At 36.5% G+C, this 17,204-nt stretch overlaps 4 protein-coding genes, 3 non-coding genes and 1 pseudogene across 8 annotated transcripts; 5 read left to right on the forward strand and 3 right to left on the reverse strand.

Moving 5' to 3' along the window:
• Window positions 1–221: 221 nt before the first annotated feature.
• F58D5.8 (uncharacterized protein) lies at window positions 222–2,503 on the reverse strand. Its single transcript, NM_001375225.2, has 7 exons — window positions 2,382–2,503; window positions 1,800–1,982; window positions 1,607–1,739; window positions 1,302–1,438; window positions 1,029–1,250; window positions 376–622; window positions 222–328 (listed from the first exon to the last, which is right to left on the reverse strand). Exons 1-7 carry the CDS (start codon window positions 2,420–2,422, stop codon window positions 302–304), a joined length of 990 nt encoding a protein of 329 aa, NP_001361877.1. The 5' UTR covers window positions 2,423–2,503; the 3' UTR covers window positions 222–301.
• Window positions 2,504–2,584: 81 nt separating this feature from the next.
• Window positions 2,585–4,037, reverse strand: F58D5.7 (uncharacterized protein). The gene is made up of 5 exons (NM_060643.5): window positions 3,989–4,037; window positions 3,681–3,935; window positions 3,192–3,404; window positions 2,881–3,009; window positions 2,585–2,833 (listed from the first exon to the last, which is right to left on the reverse strand). Exons 1-5 carry the CDS (start codon window positions 4,001–4,003, stop codon window positions 2,669–2,671), a joined length of 777 nt encoding a protein of 258 aa, NP_493044.1. The 5' UTR covers window positions 4,004–4,037; the 3' UTR covers window positions 2,585–2,668.
• Window positions 4,038–4,371: 334 nt separating this feature from the next.
• F58D5.6 lies at window positions 4,372–7,379 on the forward strand (annotated as a pseudogene). The gene is made up of 3 exons: window positions 4,372–4,447; window positions 4,901–7,137; window positions 7,187–7,379. Coding segments are annotated over exons 1-3 (2,506 nt in total).
• A 3,955-nt stretch (window positions 7,380–11,334) lies between these two features.
• F58D5.5 (uncharacterized protein) lies at window positions 11,335–15,500 on the forward strand. The gene is made up of 2 exons (NM_060645.8): window positions 11,335–11,715; window positions 13,065–15,500. The coding sequence occupies exons 1-2, from the start codon at window positions 11,458–11,460 to the stop codon at window positions 13,284–13,286; spliced, it is 480 nt and encodes a 159-aa protein (NP_493046.2). The 5' UTR covers window positions 11,335–11,457; the 3' UTR covers window positions 13,287–15,500.
• On the forward strand, window positions 13,633–13,715 carry F58D5.11. The gene has a single exon (NR_101629.1). It is a non-coding gene; the product is annotated as a small nucleolar RNA F58D5.11 (small nucleolar RNA).
• F58D5.12 lies at window positions 14,125–14,214 on the forward strand. The gene has a single exon (NR_101630.1). It is a non-coding gene; the product is annotated as a small nucleolar RNA F58D5.12 (small nucleolar RNA).
• F58D5.13 lies at window positions 15,035–15,088 on the forward strand. The gene has a single exon (NR_101631.1). It is a non-coding gene; the product is annotated as an Unclassified non-coding RNA F58D5.13 (non-coding RNA).
• On the reverse strand, window positions 15,501–16,918 carry F58D5.9 (Cystatin domain-containing protein). Its single transcript, NM_001026349.3, has 4 exons — window positions 16,569–16,918; window positions 16,249–16,324; window positions 16,097–16,197; window positions 15,501–15,696 (listed from the first exon to the last, which is right to left on the reverse strand). Exons 1-4 carry the CDS (start codon window positions 16,891–16,893, stop codon window positions 15,536–15,538), a joined length of 663 nt encoding a protein of 220 aa, NP_001021520.1. The 5' UTR covers window positions 16,894–16,918; the 3' UTR covers window positions 15,501–15,535.
• Window positions 16,919–17,204: the final 286 nt, after the last annotated feature.

Raw genomic sequence — 17,204 nt, forward strand, 5'->3', positions numbered from 1 at the left:
GCTCAGGCTCAAGCCTAGTACAAGCATACTGTTAACATTTTCTGGATGACACTGAAGCTCGCCGCACTGTGGGCAGGCTTACAAAATTGGAAGATTTGTGGACATTGTATTAATTTTTCAATTTTATTTTCTTGTTGGCATTGGATTAGCTCTATTAATTGAGGTATTAATGAAAAAAACTGTCAATTTTGAAGAATTCATCAGCCACTTATATTTCCTTAAAGCTATTCAATTTTTCGTTCATTGAAAAAGTATTTTGAATGAAAATGGAAAAGGATATATAACTATTTAATTATTAGATTCATTGGATGCTCATCGAGTTGTCTTGCTGGAAAAATTAGCGTTATTGTATAAAGTACGATAAAATCTACAAACCTTCTGGCAGCTGTTATACTTTGAATTGATAACCTCCTCCAAGTTCTTCAATCCCAACTTTCTGCTCTTTTTCTTCCGGCTCTTCGGAGTACTGATCTCTGCATGAGATGTATTACTAGTTGACAGGCTTATGATATCCTTCTCCATGCTCATTTCAAAAGCTCGGTAAATTCTCATATCAACATTGGCTCTGTCGATGGAAACCGGAAGATCGGTAGTTTCATCAGCGATTTGAATGTTTAGATAGCTGGAAAACAGTAATTGATTACGGAAAAGCCAGAATTTTCAGAGAATTCTAAGCTACTTGACAGCTTGAAAACTGATATCAAAATTCTTATGCAGAACTTGTATAACTATTTGCTGCGGAAATATAAGCTACTGCTACATGTGAACATTAGGTAAATCTTTTTTGTTCGCTCATGGTGTCAAACTGTCCCATTTCGGTTTGATCTACGTAGACCTACAAAAAATGCGGGAGAAGAGACGCAGAGTTCTCAACTGATTTTGCATGGTTGAGAACGTGCTGACGCCACACTTTTTTGGGGACAAAATTACCGCATTTTTTGTAGATCAAGCCAGACAACACGTGCCTCCGCTAATGTTTTTAAAAATAATATTCAATGTAAAAAAATCAGAAGCTCTAAAAACCTAACCGATCCTCATCTCCTCCACAAATTTCATTGATCAAATTGCAAATCAGCTTATCCAACTCTTTCTTCCGCTTCTCCCATCCTTCCACAATAACTTTATCGCTATAATCACTCCGTTTTTCCGATGCTCCAGTAATTCGAATCGATTGAATAAGGATGAAGAAATGAATAGCAAATGATACCAAACTGATAACTGATAGAGACATAATCCGTTCGAAAATTGGTCTGAAACCCAGGCAAGGCATGACGGGCGGCTTCCTGTTTGGCTACACTAACCTCTGAGAATCATACGAATTTGTAGATTGTAGATGGTTCGAAAAACAGTAATACATTGCAATATATTGACTAGCAAGAAGTATACAGGAGGCTCCAGGGTTCTTGATAGCGTAGAGCATTATCAAGGAACTGGATAACTGGAAACTTTTGTACATCTTTGTAAGTACATAACTTTGCCCAGCTTAGAGATATAAAAAAATTGTCAACTAACAAAATGTAGTACACATTTCTCTTAGCATTATGTTAGTTGAACATTTTTTGATATCTCTCTTCTCCGCTGAGATACACTCAGTTCTAGATAGTACCTCTATAATCAACATTACAAGAATTGCACTGAAAACTTTCCCATCTGCATAGTTATAGAAAAATGAAATTCCAGTGTAAATAATTATAATCCATTGGAGCACGGAGATCAGGATAGTGATTGGTGAGAAAGTTCTGAAAATTTGGGTTTTTGCCTGAAAATTGTACCAGACTTCAAGATTTTCATCTACTAACCTCAATTTCTTCCTGCTTTTCTTCTCCAGATCATCTTCATCATCAGAAGCTTTATAGGCAAAATTAGGCTTTTTTGGATCCTGAATATAACTAAAATTTGAGATTCTTGAGGATGAATCGCTGTGTTTTGAGCTTCTTGAGCTTCTGGAGCTCCTCGAGCCAACACTAGAGACTGAGGAAGATCTGTAAAAATTGAGGTTAGATTTTTTTCAGAGTAAGGCTCACAGAACACTGGAACCAGGGGTTTGCGGCGAATTTGCCATTTACTGAACTTTTTTTTTACTGGGCAAATTCGGAAAACGGCAAAATTGCTGAGCTTGGCAAATTTGCCAAATTTGCCGTTTGCCGAGCTGGGCAAATTTTCCGAATTTGCCGTTTGCCGAGCTTGGCAAATTCGGCAAACGGCAAACTTGGCAAGCTCGGCAAATTTTGAGATCTGCCGTACACCCTGACTGGAACCCACACAACTTTTATAAATCTTCAAAATTAAAATATCAAAGAAAACTCTTGAGTTTTTAGTGAAAAATTCTGGAATTTTCCTATTTTTGAATTTTCCTATCTCCTACAACAAATATGTCTCACCTTTGCCCATTTTTCCTGCTTTTTTGCCTCTTTTTTAACATATTTTAAGCAATTTACAGATGAAACGGATAGAATAAGTGAGGTGGAACTAAATAGGAAATTTGTGGATGTTTGGACACGTGGAACATGGAGAAAATGGAAGAGTTATGAAAAATAAAAGTTCACGCTTTTGATCGCTAATTTTTTAACAAAAAAACCCAACTTTTTCCAAAAATCAATATTTATTCTCTTCTCTCACAATACAATACAAAAAGACAGTTCAATCAATGGGGAAATACATGTAGAAATTAATGCGATCCAGATATAGACGAAGCAGCGGAAGAAGACGACTTTCCATTCGGTTTGGCCAGCGAGGAGGATGCAGAAGTCGAAAATGAGCTCTCAGAGCTGCTGGAATCCAAGGAAACTCCCGATTTACCAGGCGCAACTTTTGAGATCATCGAGTGGAAGTTCTGAAATAGTTTAGGTTATTGGGTGGAGAGGGGCACGAAGAGCATACCTTGTTAGCAGCAGCATCTCTGAAAACACGCATTTCTCCAGCCAACAGCTTAGCTTCCTCCATGACCTTTGGATTGGAAGATTTCAGGCCATAAAGGCCTTCAATTGCTCCACGGAAGGCTTTCTCGATCTGGAAAATATGTGCATTTGAATTTATGGATCTTGAAGAAAACAAGAAAACTAGAAAACTAGCAGATATATCAAAAAGTTGCCAACTAACAAAATAAACTATTTAAAATTTGGAGTACTTTGTCAGTTAGAAACTTTTCGATATCACTGCTCCCGGTTGAGCTTCGATCTGTCAAAACTCACAGCTTGCTCATCAGTCGCATGGGGCTCCAACGCATCTTGCTCCTTCTTTTCCGTACGATGCACCATGTCAGTAACTTGATCCATCAAATCTTTCATGTCAACATCCTTCTCATACTTGTAGAATGCCTTGTTAACTTGAATCACAGAATCCTTCAGAATATTGACCTTCTTTTCCAACAGCTGGACGTCCTTGACCATCAGTGTAGAGGCCAACTGAAAAATATAAGGTTAACAGGGGACCGAGTGTTGAAGCTTCTGAGATCATTTTCTATAGGGCTCCCAGCGAAAGGTGGTTACTTGAAAGCGGCCGACATGTTAGGGGTTCCGCAGCTTGGTGCGAAAAGGTAGTTGTTTGCCAGCAGCCGACACGTTCGGAGGCCCGCGTCTAACTATACATGCGGGGTTGGGTGACGCCGTGAGGACAACCTGCTCGTTGCGGTGACATCATGGGAGCCCACTTCCAGGATAAACATGGGTTTTCTCACTCACCGCCTGATCAGCAGTTGCCTTGGCCTTCTCCATTTTCCGATTCATCCATTTCGAATTTTCAGCGCGTTCCTTGTCAATTTGGTGATCCAATTCATGCATCATTCCACGGATTTGATCGAAATCCTCACTCATCGAAATTTGCATGTCACGGAGCTCCAAAACAGTGTGACGACGGACTAGGTCACCTTCACGAATCGATTCGATCGCTTTTTCAGTCGCATTCAGACTTCGTTCGATCACTTCTTTTTTTGGATTCTGAAAAATTGATTGTTTTAATATCCGAGGAGCCGAAAAACTTGAAAACTTACATGCTTGACATCCATTTTAATAATCGATTTCTGTCCAGGACGATCAGAATAATCGGGAATAAATTTTTAATTTTATCGTTTGATTTTGCCCGATAAGTTCCAACAAATCTACACGTGGATAGAAAATTGAAGAAACAAGTAAAAAGTTCACGGATTTATAGAAAATATCTCTATAGTTGGAGAACAAATTTCAAAGGTTAATTTATTTTTATGCGTGACCCTATATTTTCCCTAATTTGAACTGCACTTTTTTGGCAAATTAAATTTATTTCGCGAAGTCTCCAGTCTTCGATACGCAGCTTTGCTTTTCTGAAAGCTTGTAAGGTGAGTTTTAGCTTTGAATCATAATTTCAGTTTTTACATTTTCAGAAATCTATCTAATCATGATTTTATATCAAATATTTGTTGGAGTAATATTATCAATTGTGTTCCGAGGAAATGGTGCAGTTAAGGAAAAAGGTAAATAGAATTGGAAATTGGTTAAAAGCGGCAAAAAGCGGAAAATTGCGGGATTTGAAATTTCCGGTAAATCTGCATATTGCCGGATTTGAAAATTTCCGGCAAATCGGCAAAGAGGCGAATTGCCGGAATTGAATTTTTCGGCAAATCGGCAAAACGACAAAATGCTGATATTGGATTTTTTGGCGAATCGGCAAAGGGGCAAATTGTCGGAATTAAAAAATTGCCGGCAAATCGGCGAACCGGCAATTCTCAGGAATTGAAAATTTCCGGCAAATCATCAAATTGCATGAATTGAAAATTTCCGGCAAATCGGCAAATTGCCGGAATTGGACATTTCCGGCGAATTGGTAAAATGATGGAATTGAAAGTTTCCGGCAAATCAGCAAATCGGCAAATTGGCAAAATTGAAAATCTCCAATATTCCACATACTTAATATCTTCTCATTTCAGCCACAAACTTGGACTTACCCATCGAAAAACTATCGACAATCTCCCAAATGCTGAGTGGAATTTCTATTTCAAATGGTTTTTATACGGGACACACTGATATCTACGACGTTGCTGCTGAGCTTCTCAATATGGAATCCGGTAGATCACTTTATAAATTCCTCAAATTAGACATTGATTCGATGGCAAACGGACTTCAAGAATTCTTTGATTCTATCAAAAATGTTCAAAATATCTCTATCGATAACCCACAAGAGATTGAAAATGCATTGAGATTTCTTGTGGAGATCAAGCAATATCGAGAGATTCTAAAACCTGGTGGAATTGAAGAAAAAAGTGCTGGAAAAATACGTGATGAACTTAATCGGTTACACGATGCAGTTTATAGATTAGTCGAACAGTCAAATCCAACATATGCTGCTCAGTTGAAAGCACACCTTGTGACCATGTGACCAAAAAGTTGATTTGTTGAAAAAGTTAAGGCATTGTAATGAAAAAATTTTCCTTGACTTTTCTTATTTCAACGATCATTGTTCTTTTTACCTCGCAAGCCTTGCAAGACTTTACACCTTCAAAGACCAAATGAGCCCATACTTGTTATATGGCAACATGGCTAAGAATTTCAGTGTTAACTTCAACCGTTTTGACTTACTCAGGAACTATTCTGCTTCTATTATACAAACAAGTACTGTGGCATTGACGCTGAATTCTCAAAAAACAATGCTTGAGTTTGATGTTAAATTGAAGTCTTTATCTCAAAAAGTGTCCGAGTTAGTGAAACTAAATTCATTGATGAGTTATAACCTCATCTCATATGAAAACCTGTTAGAAGCTCACGAATTTTTTAAACAATGGTCGGAATTGAAATTCGTCGAATCAAACCCCACTAGCGGCGCCTTCAAACATGGTAAATATCCGTTCCGCTTCCTTTCCGGAGTGTTAAAGTCAAGAGAAACATGGACAAAACTTGCAAATGATTCTCCAACCATTCCATCTTTTTCCAACACAATTGAACAAAGCAGCAAGCTGAACAAGTACTATGAGCCCGAAAAATTATTTACTTCCTTGCCGAAATGTGTTGAGAAGCTGAAAGCACTAAAGACACAACCAGATTTTGATAAGTTGTCAATAATTGACTCAGTCGTTAACACTTTTCACGAGAATGCACGAGAGTTACACGACAAAATGAGCAATGTGCATGGTGAATTTTCAAAGGTATATACTGATGAGGAAGCAAAAAAAATTCATAATATTCTTCCATACGACTCATCATCAGATTATGAAAATACTACGTTAGTGAATAAATGGTGGGATCGAATAAATGATGAAATTAAATTTGAACCGTTAATTGAGATGCTGGATAAATTTATTGTTATTACGAAACCAGTGAAAACTTTTGTTCCCTTCTTGGCAACTATAAAACAATTCACAGAAGAAGACATTCCTCAGATTCTGGGAAGTTTCGATGGTACAAATATTCTCGATGTCATTGACTGTATTCAAAGTTCGTCTGTTGATGTTTTTAGTGAAGCGATTAGGTACAACCAACAAGTAACTCTATTGAAATCTAAGGAAGCCGAGATACAATATATCGTTGATTATTTCAAGAATCTCACCAACTTCCAACAGAATATCAAGAATTCTATAGATAAAGCTCTAGCAGAAAAACCAAAAAAGACCAGAGAAATTGAATCTTTATTGAAAATCAAGAATATTCATAGAGTATCACAAGAATTCGGTGGAGGAGTACAAGCACTTAAAGCTATCCAACAGATACTTCAGAAAGAGGAATCAGTGTTGGCTCTGGCTAATGCAAATCAAGATATTGTACGATTTATCAATGATGATCCATTTAATAATAAAACTATGAAACGATTGAAGGATATGATCACAGATGTCAAGAAGTTCAATGACAGAGTTGGAAGTCGGACATTCAATAGTCTCTCTGATCTTTGGATTGTGTTCCATGAAGCTAAGAAGATTGGATTCCATCGGGAACTGGATGTAGATGCGGTGGCAAAGAAACTTAGTGGATCCACGACTCCAAATGGAACCGAGGAGTTTTTGAATCATCTGAAGGAAGTTGGAAGTCTAAATTTGAATTTCAACATGCATTTGACACGTGTTTTGGTGGCTTCGATGATGATGAAGGAGGTTAATGGAACACTGGAGAAGATCTTCAATCCGAAGGTTGAGGTGGTTAAGGTGGAGAAGGTTGGGGTAATTGGTATAGGTATGAGGTAAGGTCGCCTGTTTTCTGATGTTTTTTTCCAAAAAAAAGTTTTACAGCTCATCCTATAAATGGTATCGTTTCGTGGTTTCTCATCCTCAAGAATTTACACTTGTATTTTTATTCGTTGCATTTCCCGTCGGAATATGGCTATTTGATCGCAGAGAGAACGTGAAATTGGATTGATTACTAGAAGAACTCTTTCGAATTGAACTTATTACATTCTATTCATTTTTTTAATGAAGACCGGTCTTCCTGTAACCTTTCTTTAAAAAATTTATTCCAGCAGAAGAACATTCCATTTATATTTGCACCCAGTGGCTCTACTAACACCAAATTTTACGATTTCAGCGCCAAAATTCCGACATTATTGGATCTATACAAACTTGCCGCTTTGATTTAATCTTGAGAGAAAATTGATGAATATTTGCCAGGGCACGGCCTCTCTCAATTTCATTTATTTCAAAATTCCTCTTTTTCTCTCACACTCTCTCACGTGAGATTGAAAATTGAATAATATATGTGTTTTTAAATTTAATTCAAAATATTGACGAAGAAAAAACTTTGGTATAAATACTGATTTGTTAGGACCGATACCAAATGGTAATTTTTGGACATATTTGATCTCGTAGACAACGGCTCACTATTTCAGTGATCTTTAAAGTAATAAAAAATTCTTCAAAGTTTGGTACAGAGAAACTGAAGTAGTTACATTTGTAGAAACTTACATAACTTATAAACCTACCGTATTCCTATCGTACCCAATTACCGTATTTCCTCTATTAGTCTTGAATGCAAGACTAATTTTCAATTGACCCGTAGGGGTGCAAGACTAATAGAGTCCGCATGACTGATTTTCGATTGGTCCGTAGGGGTGCAATACTAATAGGGGTCCAAGACTAATAGAGGAAATACGGTATATTTTTTGTCGTACATTGATGGAAAACTGATGAGACTTTCCCGACAGGGTTCACAACCTGAGTTATTCATTGGTGGCCTCGGTTTCAGTCGGTTGCCGACTGTAAAGACGGGATCCCGTACGGGAAAAACAAAAAGTGACATATGAAAAAGGTATCAGACGGTATTAATCCATACTTTGTTATTTTTTGCTTCTTTGAGTTGATTGTGCAAACGGATAATTTCGAATACCTTCGTGGCTTCTCTATCTAAGTTTTCAAAGCATTGAATCTTTACATAGCTTAAACTATGTATTTTGTGAGAATAGCCAAGTATTATGCACATAGAAAATGTTTCTTGTGTTATCAAGATTATTTTTGTAGTTTAAAGTTTCTTGATAGCTTTTCTGGTTACCGAGTTATATGTTTTCAAAAGCGTTCACATCAACTATTATGCTTGCGGTTGTCCAAAAATTACAATCGCATTGTCTTAAAACTGAAGTTACTCAATCAGTTTTTGATCAAATCAGGTGATTGACATCTGAATCTCTTCCTTAAAAAATTTTGCAACTTTTGGTGATGTTGAATTTTTGATTATGTTTTGGCGCGTCTCGTAAAATTAGGAAAACCCGTCAAAAATTGTCGTTTTTTAACGATTTTTGGAGTTTTCAGGCCTAATTCTTGTTTTGAAGATGCCGACGTCAATTTTCATCAAAAAACCTTCATCAAAAACAGAAAATAATCAGAAAAAAATTATCTACAAAATGGTGGTCTTCAATTTTCAAATTTCTCTTTTCAAGGATCACTAGAGGTCCCGAAAAATCCATTTTTCGAGGTAGCCTTTTGTTTTTCCGTCTGCCGGCGTCGTGAACATCACTAACCTAGATATTTGCATAAAAATAGACACACTTAGTCTTAATTGACAATATATTAACAAAAAAATTTAAAGATTTATCAGCGAATCGCCGGCTTTAATCAGTTTTGTCTGGAAAATCACTAATTTTGAACTTTCACATGTGGGCGTATTCATAGGTGATTTACAATTTTGCCCTTTTTTCATATAATTTCTATGTGTTTGATCAGGCAGTTAGTAAATTTTTATTAGATTTTGTTCACTATCAGCCGTTTCCGGCCTATTTTACCGTTTTCAGTACAAATTCGGCTCAAAAAGCTCACTCTCTCGCCCATGAGAGACGCAGAGACAGTTCATCACGTCAATTTATTTATTTTTTGAAATGCAGAGAGGCCGTGCCAGGGGTGACAAATTGCCGGTTTGCCGATTTGCCGGAACTTTTGAAATTTGGCAAAATGCCGATTTGTGGTTTGCCGTAATATTAATTTACCTGGAGTGTTCAGAGCGATTTTTTATAAGACGGAAACACTTGAGACTGTGCCTTTTTTTAATTTTTCCCGTTTTCTTTAGATATTTTCATAGAATTTGCTTACTTTTCAAAATAGATGTAGGAACATTTAAGGGATGCGTACAATTTTGCCGATTGAAAATGAAATTCGGAAATTTCCAAAAAAAATGTGCAAAACCACAAATTGCCGAAAATTTTCATGAAAATTCGACAATTCGGCAGTTTGCCGATTTGCAAGAAAACTTTAATTCCGGCAATTTTCGGACGTTTTTCATTAATTTTTGCCAGACTTTGGAATGTCTCATTTTCCGTTTTTTTTCTGAATTCTTGAATTTTCTGGGAGCCATCCAGATCCCAGAACAGCCTAAACCAGAACCTGAAACTAAACCAAAGCCCAAGCCTAAACCTAGCCCTAAGCCTAGGCCTGTAACTAAAACTAAGACTAAGCCAAACCTAAGCCTAAACCTAAGTCTAAGCCTAAGTCTGAACCTAGCCTTGAGCCTATTCCTACGCCTAAGCCTACGCCTAGAAATCTGAGATTTTTTCTTTATTGTTGCTACTTTCAGGGCAAAACCGGTCTCCCTGTCTATTTTTATTGTCTATTTTTTGGCAAGGCTAGAGTGTCTGCTGCCATAAAATTATGATGTATTGCCGTCGTCAGTACCTCTCAAACAATTTTGTTTTCTTCTTTTTTTTTCGCTCCCCAATTCCCCCGAGGCCCCCTATTGCCATGTGATGGCGCTCGCTCCCCACTGTTTTCTCTGCTGTCTCTCCAATTTTCATACTCTCTCTCTCACTGCCCTTGGCCTCCTCGGTTTCCTCCCATTCAGACCGCCCGGCCATTTTCCCCCTTCTCTTTCTCCATTAATCAATAATGGCCGAGAGAGAGAGGGAGAGACAAGTGCCTGCGTCTCTTACTCTCCCCTCACTATGTGTTGAGCGATGCGTACGCGCGTCGCGGTCGCCTCGTGACAGCAGCAGGTTCTCTATGTCTGCCTTGCCTCCAACAACACATCTTCCTAAACACCTAAAAAATGACGTTTTTTAGTGTCTCCCTGCCACGTTGGTCCCTGGGAAGAGAAATAATTTATAAGACTGCAGTCACTAGAACTCCTCCCTTTTCTTGCCAGTTTTTTTTTGTTTTCAAAAAGTAGATTATGAAATAGTCAGCTGATTGTTCTGTTGACCTTGTACAAAATTTCACAATATTTCACCTCTCTGGGTCATGAGATTTTGAAAAATTGCGTAAAGAATTTTCTGGAGGGTTACCATTTTCTTGTTAAGTTGATTGTTTTCTCTAATTATTCTAAATTTTTATTTTTTCTATATGTTCAATTAAACTACTCTAATTTCTTTAAAATACTCAAACTTACCCCGAATCTCATGCTGAAATTCCGTAAAAAGACCCAAATCGAGCTGAAATCTCCAATTTTTCATTTCTCCCGATTCTGGTGCATTTTCAGTCTATGGGTACCCAAATTTGGAAATTTTAACTGAAAATGTACCTAAATCAACAAAAACTAGAAATTTATCGCTAAAATGAGAATCCAACCGCTGAGAAAAATTCAATTTTTAATTTTTGAAGCATTTTCTCATTTTCTCCTAAATCTCGTTATTTTCTCACAAATTTATTTTTTCATACTCGAATTCTACAAATTATACATAATTCAAATTATTTTAAATCTGAAAATAACCCAAATTCTCCAACATAAAAACTTGTTTTTGACCATAAGCTTGTTGCACGTACGGTATGGTGTTTTATGTTCCTTTGCGTCTAATACACCATATCTCACGCGCAAATCTCCTAAATTTCCTAAATTTTTATTGTTTTTTTCTCGAATTTTGTCGATTTTTCTTCGCAGATCTCCTTTTTTCGATCGATTTTTCTTGAATTTTGCTAATTTAAAGCTTATTTTTCAATATAAACACTAAAAATTGCCAATTTTTCAGATCCAACGGTCTATAGCATCATAGCCTTCGGGTTTGTGCCCCGGTGTAGTTCTGTAAGATCAAAAACTCTAAAAAACGTATAATCTGATCAACTCAACAATCATCTCACTTATCCACCAAAAAATGAATCAATATTCATCTTTTTCTCCGTCTTCTCCATCGTCATCCAGCCGTCCCAGTGGTGGTGGTGGCCAGTCATCCCATCAGACGACGCCGAAGTCATCCGGAAATCCACGTCAGCAACAAGCACAGCCACGTCATCGCCAACGAAAGGCTCAATCATCGAGCCCAGCGTCGTTGGCAGCTTTTGCATCATCATCGGTGTGCTCATCGCCATCCGCCAGAAATGTACCGTTGCCACCAGTTGAATGGCTTAACCAGGTACATTGGTGTGGAAAATTTCAAGATTTTGAAGAAAAACCCCGGAAAAATGCAGAAATTCCGATTTTTCTTGTAAAAAAAAAGAAATTTTTCCAATTTTCAGGCTGAAAAACAACAAAAAACTCACTTTTTTGTGTAAAATTTTCAATTTTTTGTCGAAAATCGCTTTTACAGCAGGAAAATCACCAAATGTTTATTTTTCACTGAATTTTTCCATAAAAAAGCCTTTTCTAGCTGGGAAATCCCGATTTTTGCTGCTTCAATTCTTTTTGATGAAAAAAGGCATTTTCAGCTCAAATTAACCATTTTTGGCATAGAAATGTTTAGAAATCGAAATCCGCTTTTTAATGCATATTTCAGGGATTTTCATCGAAAAAATATTATTTTCAGTATGAAAACCTTCGAAAATAGCTTAAAATCGACCTTTTCTAGCATAAAAATCCTTTAAAATTCTGATTTTTCACTCAAAATCACATTTTTTTTCAATTTTCAGTGAAAAAAAGCATTTTCACGTTGAAATCAACATTTTCTAGCTTAAAAACCTTCCAAGATTTCAATTTTCCCATCAAATCTCCCTTGAAGCTGTAAACTTCCGATTTTTCCTGAATTTTTTGATTTTCACCTTAAAATCAACATTTCCTACCATAAAAATACTAAAAATTCCGAATTTTCGTCCAGTTTTCTACTGAAAAATGCATTTCCAGCTCATAATCATCATTTTTTGGCGAATAAAACCTTAAAAATTCCGAATTTTCCAGTTACAAGTCGATTTTTACTGAGAAAAAGGCGTTTTCAGCTGAAAATCTATCTTTTTTAGCATAGAAGTCTATTAAAAAAAGGATTTCCCACTGAAATCCTCCATTTTTATTCCAATTTTTACTGAAAAAAAGCATTTTCAAATCAACCTATTCTAGCATAAAAATCTTAAAATTCGAATTTTTTCGTTTTTCGGCTAAAAAAGGTTTTTCCAGCTCAAAAAACCTTAAAATTCCAAATTTTCAGCTCCAAGTCGATTTTTACTGAAAAAATGGCGTTTTCAGCTCGAAATCTATCTTTTTTAGCATAAAAATCCGTTCAAATTCTGATTTTTTATTCAAATTCGCCCTTTTTTTTCAATTTTCAGTGAAAAAAAGCATTTTCACCTTGAAATCGACATTTTCAAGCTCAAAAAACCTCAAAATTCCAAATTTTCAGCTCCAAGACGATTTTTACCAAAAAAAAAATCATTTTAAGCTCAAAATCACAATTTCTAGCATAAAGTTCTTTGAAAATTCCGAATTTTCCACTTTCCAGTGCATTTTCTTGCATTTTCCAGCCTAAAAATCCCTCAAAATTTCTCAATTTTTCAGCTCCAAGTGCCCGGACAGCTCGAAAACTCATCCCGTCCATCATCATCCATCTCAATGACGTCATCAGCTTCATCGTCAACATCTTCTCTCTCATCATCGGATGCTCCAATGATCACAATGACACCACGACGTGCTGCTCAAAAAGAGATGAAGCCAAAGACTGATGTGCTCGGAGTTCGTGTCTGTCCACTACAGCTCATCGCAGCAATCGCCTCGGCTTAAAGCTTCTGGATTCTGGATTTCCCCCTTATTTTTGGATTATTTTAGTGTATTTTTTGGGGGGTTTTTTGGGTTTTCGAACTGAAATTTTGGCTTAAAAAGCCTAAAAAACCCCTAAAAAACTGAGATAATCTAATTTTCCCCTGCAAAACTTATCCATATTCGTCTCTCTCAACAATTTATCACAGTTTTGGCTTCTTTTTTTGAAAATTTTCACTTTTTTTTTTGTTAATTTGCAATATATTTTGTTTGTCTTGCTGCGGGGGATTTTTTCGTTAAAATAGAGAAAAAAAAATCGAAAAAATTCCCCGCGAAATCCCCGTGTGCTACTAGAAATTCTGAACCATTGTAGATATTTCGGTTTTTTTTTCGAAATTTCTTTCCCGGAATTCGATAGTACAAATACAGGTATTCCCCCGTCCCGTTTTCATTTTTTGACCCGAAAAATCTTAGAAATTCGATATTTTAGACCGCCCATCTTTTTTTTCGCGTTTTTTTCCTTTAGTTTTCCCCCCCACCAAAACGTGATGATTTTCCTGTACATATTGGATTTTTCCTCACCTTTTTCTTCCATTTTTTGTCCATTTTCACTTATATGTTTTGTTAATTATTGGTTTTTGCCCCCCACAAAAATGCTCAAAATGGCTCCAAATTTCCCGGAAAAACGGGTTTTCTTTCGGCGAAAATTTTGAATTATTTAGTGAAAAAATAGCCAAAATTCTCAAATTTTGCACGGTTTTTTCAATTTTTTTGCAAATTTTGGTGCATTTTCCGTAAAAATCGACAAAAAATTGCGAAACACATTTTTCCGAGTTTTTTTTTTGCCGATTTCGTGCAAAAAACGTGGGAAAATCTGCAAAAATGCAGAAAACAGGAAAAAATTGATTTTCTGCCACTATTTTGCAATTTTCGGTCGATTTTAGTGCATTTTTAGCCGATTTTGACTGAAAATTTGCAAAATATTGATTGAAAATTAAATTTTATCGATTTTTTCTGATATTTTGGCTTTTTCCCAAGTTTTTTGTCGATTTTGTGCACAAAACGTGAAAAAACCGATGAAAAAAAACTTGCGCGTCAAATACAATGCACTGCGTACACTCGCGGTGTTTGCACCGAGTGCATTCTAATTGACGGGCAAAATCTTTTTTTACACTGAATTTTTACGATTTTCTTGAGTTTTAGCCAAATTTGCTAATTATTCGTACATTTTTGTCCATTTTCAGTCGATTTTCACTGAAAATTACCAAATTTTTCGCCTAAAAACTGTTTTTCCACGGAAATTTGGAGATTTTCACAGTCTCAAAAATCAATAATTATCAAGTGTGTACCCAACTTCAAAAATTGATTTTGGCCGGGTCACACGCCACTTTTTCTCGATTAGTTTTTCAATATTTTCTGGGAAAACTCGCCAAGAAAAATGGGCGGCCTCTAAATCTCTATTATCGATTTTTCTTTTTTCATTTTTTTTCATTTTTCCCCATACTGAAAATCGACCTTTTTAGGTTATTTTCACTCTGTTTTTGTACCATCTTTTCTTCTTTTTCTCTATGTCTCGTTATTTCTGTGTTAGCACCCCCACTCTCTCTCTCTCTCACTCTATCTCTCTCTGTCTCTCTCTGTCTCGCCACGTCATATTTTAATGTTCATATCCCCCCGAGTCTGGTCACACTATCCTACAGTAACCAAGCCTACAGTCTACAGTAATCCTATATATCTATCAATATCTTATAATCTTTTAATATATATAATCCACACAGTTTAGCTGCTACAGTAATCCCGGCTAAATTTGTTCTCTAGTCTATTGGTTTTTTTTGAAAATTTTAAATTTTCCCCCTCACCCACCCACCCATTCATTTAAATCTCTCAGAAGCCTTAATTTTTAAATTTTCGCGCGAGTCGAACCTCGATCTCCCAGGTTTTCGCATTCCTTCCCACTTTTTTTTCCATCTTTTTTCCTGTTTCTTGGCTATTTTTTGGGAAAAGTATCAAATTTCTCTCGCGAAATTTGCGATTTCCCGAAAATTTGCCAACTTTCCACTGAGATTTTGGCGTTTTTTGCGCATTTCCACCTCTACCATCTGTACGGATTGCGATTTTTTTCACTGAAATCGAATAGATCACTATCAAGACAAAATTTCCAGGCTTTCAGGCTCTCATTAGGCTTGTCTGGACTATTTTTCTTGAAAAGAAGAAGAAGTAATAAATACGTTGTGATCTAAAAAAATATTGTGTTTTTTTTCAAAAATTCAGAATTACATAAAAGCATAAAATGAGATTCCAGTGTACATTAATCGAATGGAATTTGAAATTGGAAGAGAAAAAGTTTGAGATTTATCGGCCACTTTGGATTTGTCGGCTTTCCGTTTGGATTGGGGGCGAAGACGGGCGAGAAGGCGGATTCGAGGGCGATATTCTGGAAAATTTGAATTTTTTTCCCGTTTTTTGGGAATTTTTAGCCCAAATCGCTGGAAAATAGGCCAAAATCGATAGAATTTTTTGCAAAAAACTGGCGAAGTTGAATAAAAAAATAATTTTTTTTACAATTTTTAATGAATTTTTCCCATTTTTTCGCAAATTTTCGTCGTTTTTTGAGAATTTTCCGTTTAAATCGGTGGAAAATAAGCTAAATCGACAAAAATTTTCAGAAATATGTGGAAATTGGATTAAAAAACCATTTTCAGCGAATATTACGTAAATTTTGGTCGATTTTGGTGCATTTTTTGCCGATTTTGACTGGAGAAGTCATATTTTATGGTTTTTTTTTTCGTCGATTTTGGCCCATTTTCAGAAGATTTTTTTTTTGGCCAACTCACTGCAGGAGCTCATCATTGTATCCAATTTTTCCGTAATTTCCATCGTTCGAACCTTCTCCAGAATCGCTGAGAGCCTGGCGTAGATATTTGGACTTCTACGGCTGAAAATTATAAAATTTTAGTGAAAAATCATCAAATTCTGTAAGATTTACCCATCAGGGCGCCTCAATCGGCTGATAGTGACACGAAATCCGACGAGTTGAGTTTCCGACGGTGTTACCATGCATACTGGAAGAATTTCAAGTTATTTTTAATCAAAAATCATCTGAAATTAGCTAAAAAATTCAAGAATTTCGAAAAAAATGCAGAAAAAAAGATTTGCGCGTCAATTAAAATGCACTCAGTGCAAACACCGCAAGTGTACGCAGTGCATTGTATTTGACGCGCAAGTTTTATTTCTGGGTTTTAAAGCATTTCTACAGCAAAAAATACAATAAAATCAATTAAAAATCTAGATTTTAGGCCCAAAAACCTTCAAAAGCCAATAATCGTCCTGCCGCAATATATTGCTCCGCGAGCTGACAATTTTCTTCAACGTGTCGCTGAAATCGTGCATCCGGGCATTTCGAATGCTCATAATCCTGTCCAAACTTCATTTTCGGCCAATCCGCCGTGCTCGGCGAGCATCTTTCCATTGCCACGTAGCAAAATGACGTCAGAAAGTCGCAGAAAATGGCGGTATCCCGAAGATTGCCACCAACACGTCGGCGATGCTTCTTGCCGAGAATTACGTGGTGGGGAGGTTTAATGATGACGGCTTTGGCCGTTGTGATGTTAGTTGCTCGAAGAGATTTCATTTTTAGGGTCTTCCTGGGGAATCTGAAAAAAAAATTACCAAGACGTTTTTATCCTGAATTTTGCGATTTTTAAAAAAATTTTACAGAGAAAAATTCAAAAAAAAACCGCGCCGCGCTTGCTTATTCTAAGGCCCAGACGCCAAATTTTGTGATTTTCGCGCCAAAACTACGGTACCAGGTCTCGCCACGCCTTTTTTGAACTGCGAGCAGGTGTGCGCCTTTAAAGATTACTGTAGGAATTTTTTCAATCAAAAACTATGAAAAATCGGTTAAAATTCCACAGCAACCAAAGTTCGAAGTTACAGTAATTT

The sequence above is a fragment of the Caenorhabditis elegans genome, chromosome I (genome assembly GCF_000002985.6).
Source record: "Caenorhabditis elegans chromosome I".
In the NCBI taxonomy this organism is placed as follows: Eukaryota; Metazoa; Nematoda; class Chromadorea; order Rhabditida; family Rhabditidae; genus Caenorhabditis; species Caenorhabditis elegans.

Coding starts and splice junctions, on each gene's coding strand:
- F58D5.8 (NM_001375225.2), bottom strand. CDS start 2,422: ATGTTAAAAAAGAGGCAAAAAAGCAGGAAAAATGGGCAAAG. Junction 1,983..2,381: donor AGCAGGAAAAATGGGCAAAG/GTGAGACATATT, acceptor CAATTTTTACAG/ATCTTCCTCAGTCTCTAGTG. Junction 623..1,028: donor TGTGGAGGAGATGAGGATCG/GTTAGGTTTTTA, acceptor ACTGTTTTCCAG/CTATCTAAACATTCAAATCG.
- F58D5.7 (NM_060643.5), bottom strand. Junction 3,010..3,191: donor ATGCGACTGATGAGCAAGCT/GTGAGTTTTGAC, acceptor CATATTTTCCAG/ATCGAGAAAGCCTTCCGTGG. Junction 2,834..2,880: donor GAGATGCTGCTGCTAACAAG/GTATGCTCTTCG, acceptor AAACTATTTCAG/AACTTCCACTCGATGATCTC.
- F58D5.5 (NM_060645.8), top strand. CDS start 11,458: ATGAATCAATATTCATCTTTTTCTCCGTCTTCTCCATCGTCATCCAGC. Junction 11,716..13,064: donor CAGTTGAATGGCTTAACCAG/GTACATTGGTGT, acceptor TCAATTTTTCAG/CTCCAAGTGCCCGGACAGCT.
- F58D5.9 (NM_001026349.3), bottom strand. CDS start 16,893: ATGAAATCTCTTCGAGCAACTAACATCACAACGGCCAAAGCCGTCATC. Junction 16,325..16,568: donor ACGATTATTGGCTTTTGAAG/GTTTTTGGGCCT, acceptor AAATTCTTCCAG/TATGCATGGTAACACCGTCG. Junction 16,198..16,248: donor CGATTGAGGCGCCCTGATGG/GTAAATCTTACA, acceptor TATAATTTTCAG/CCGTAGAAGTCCAAATATCT.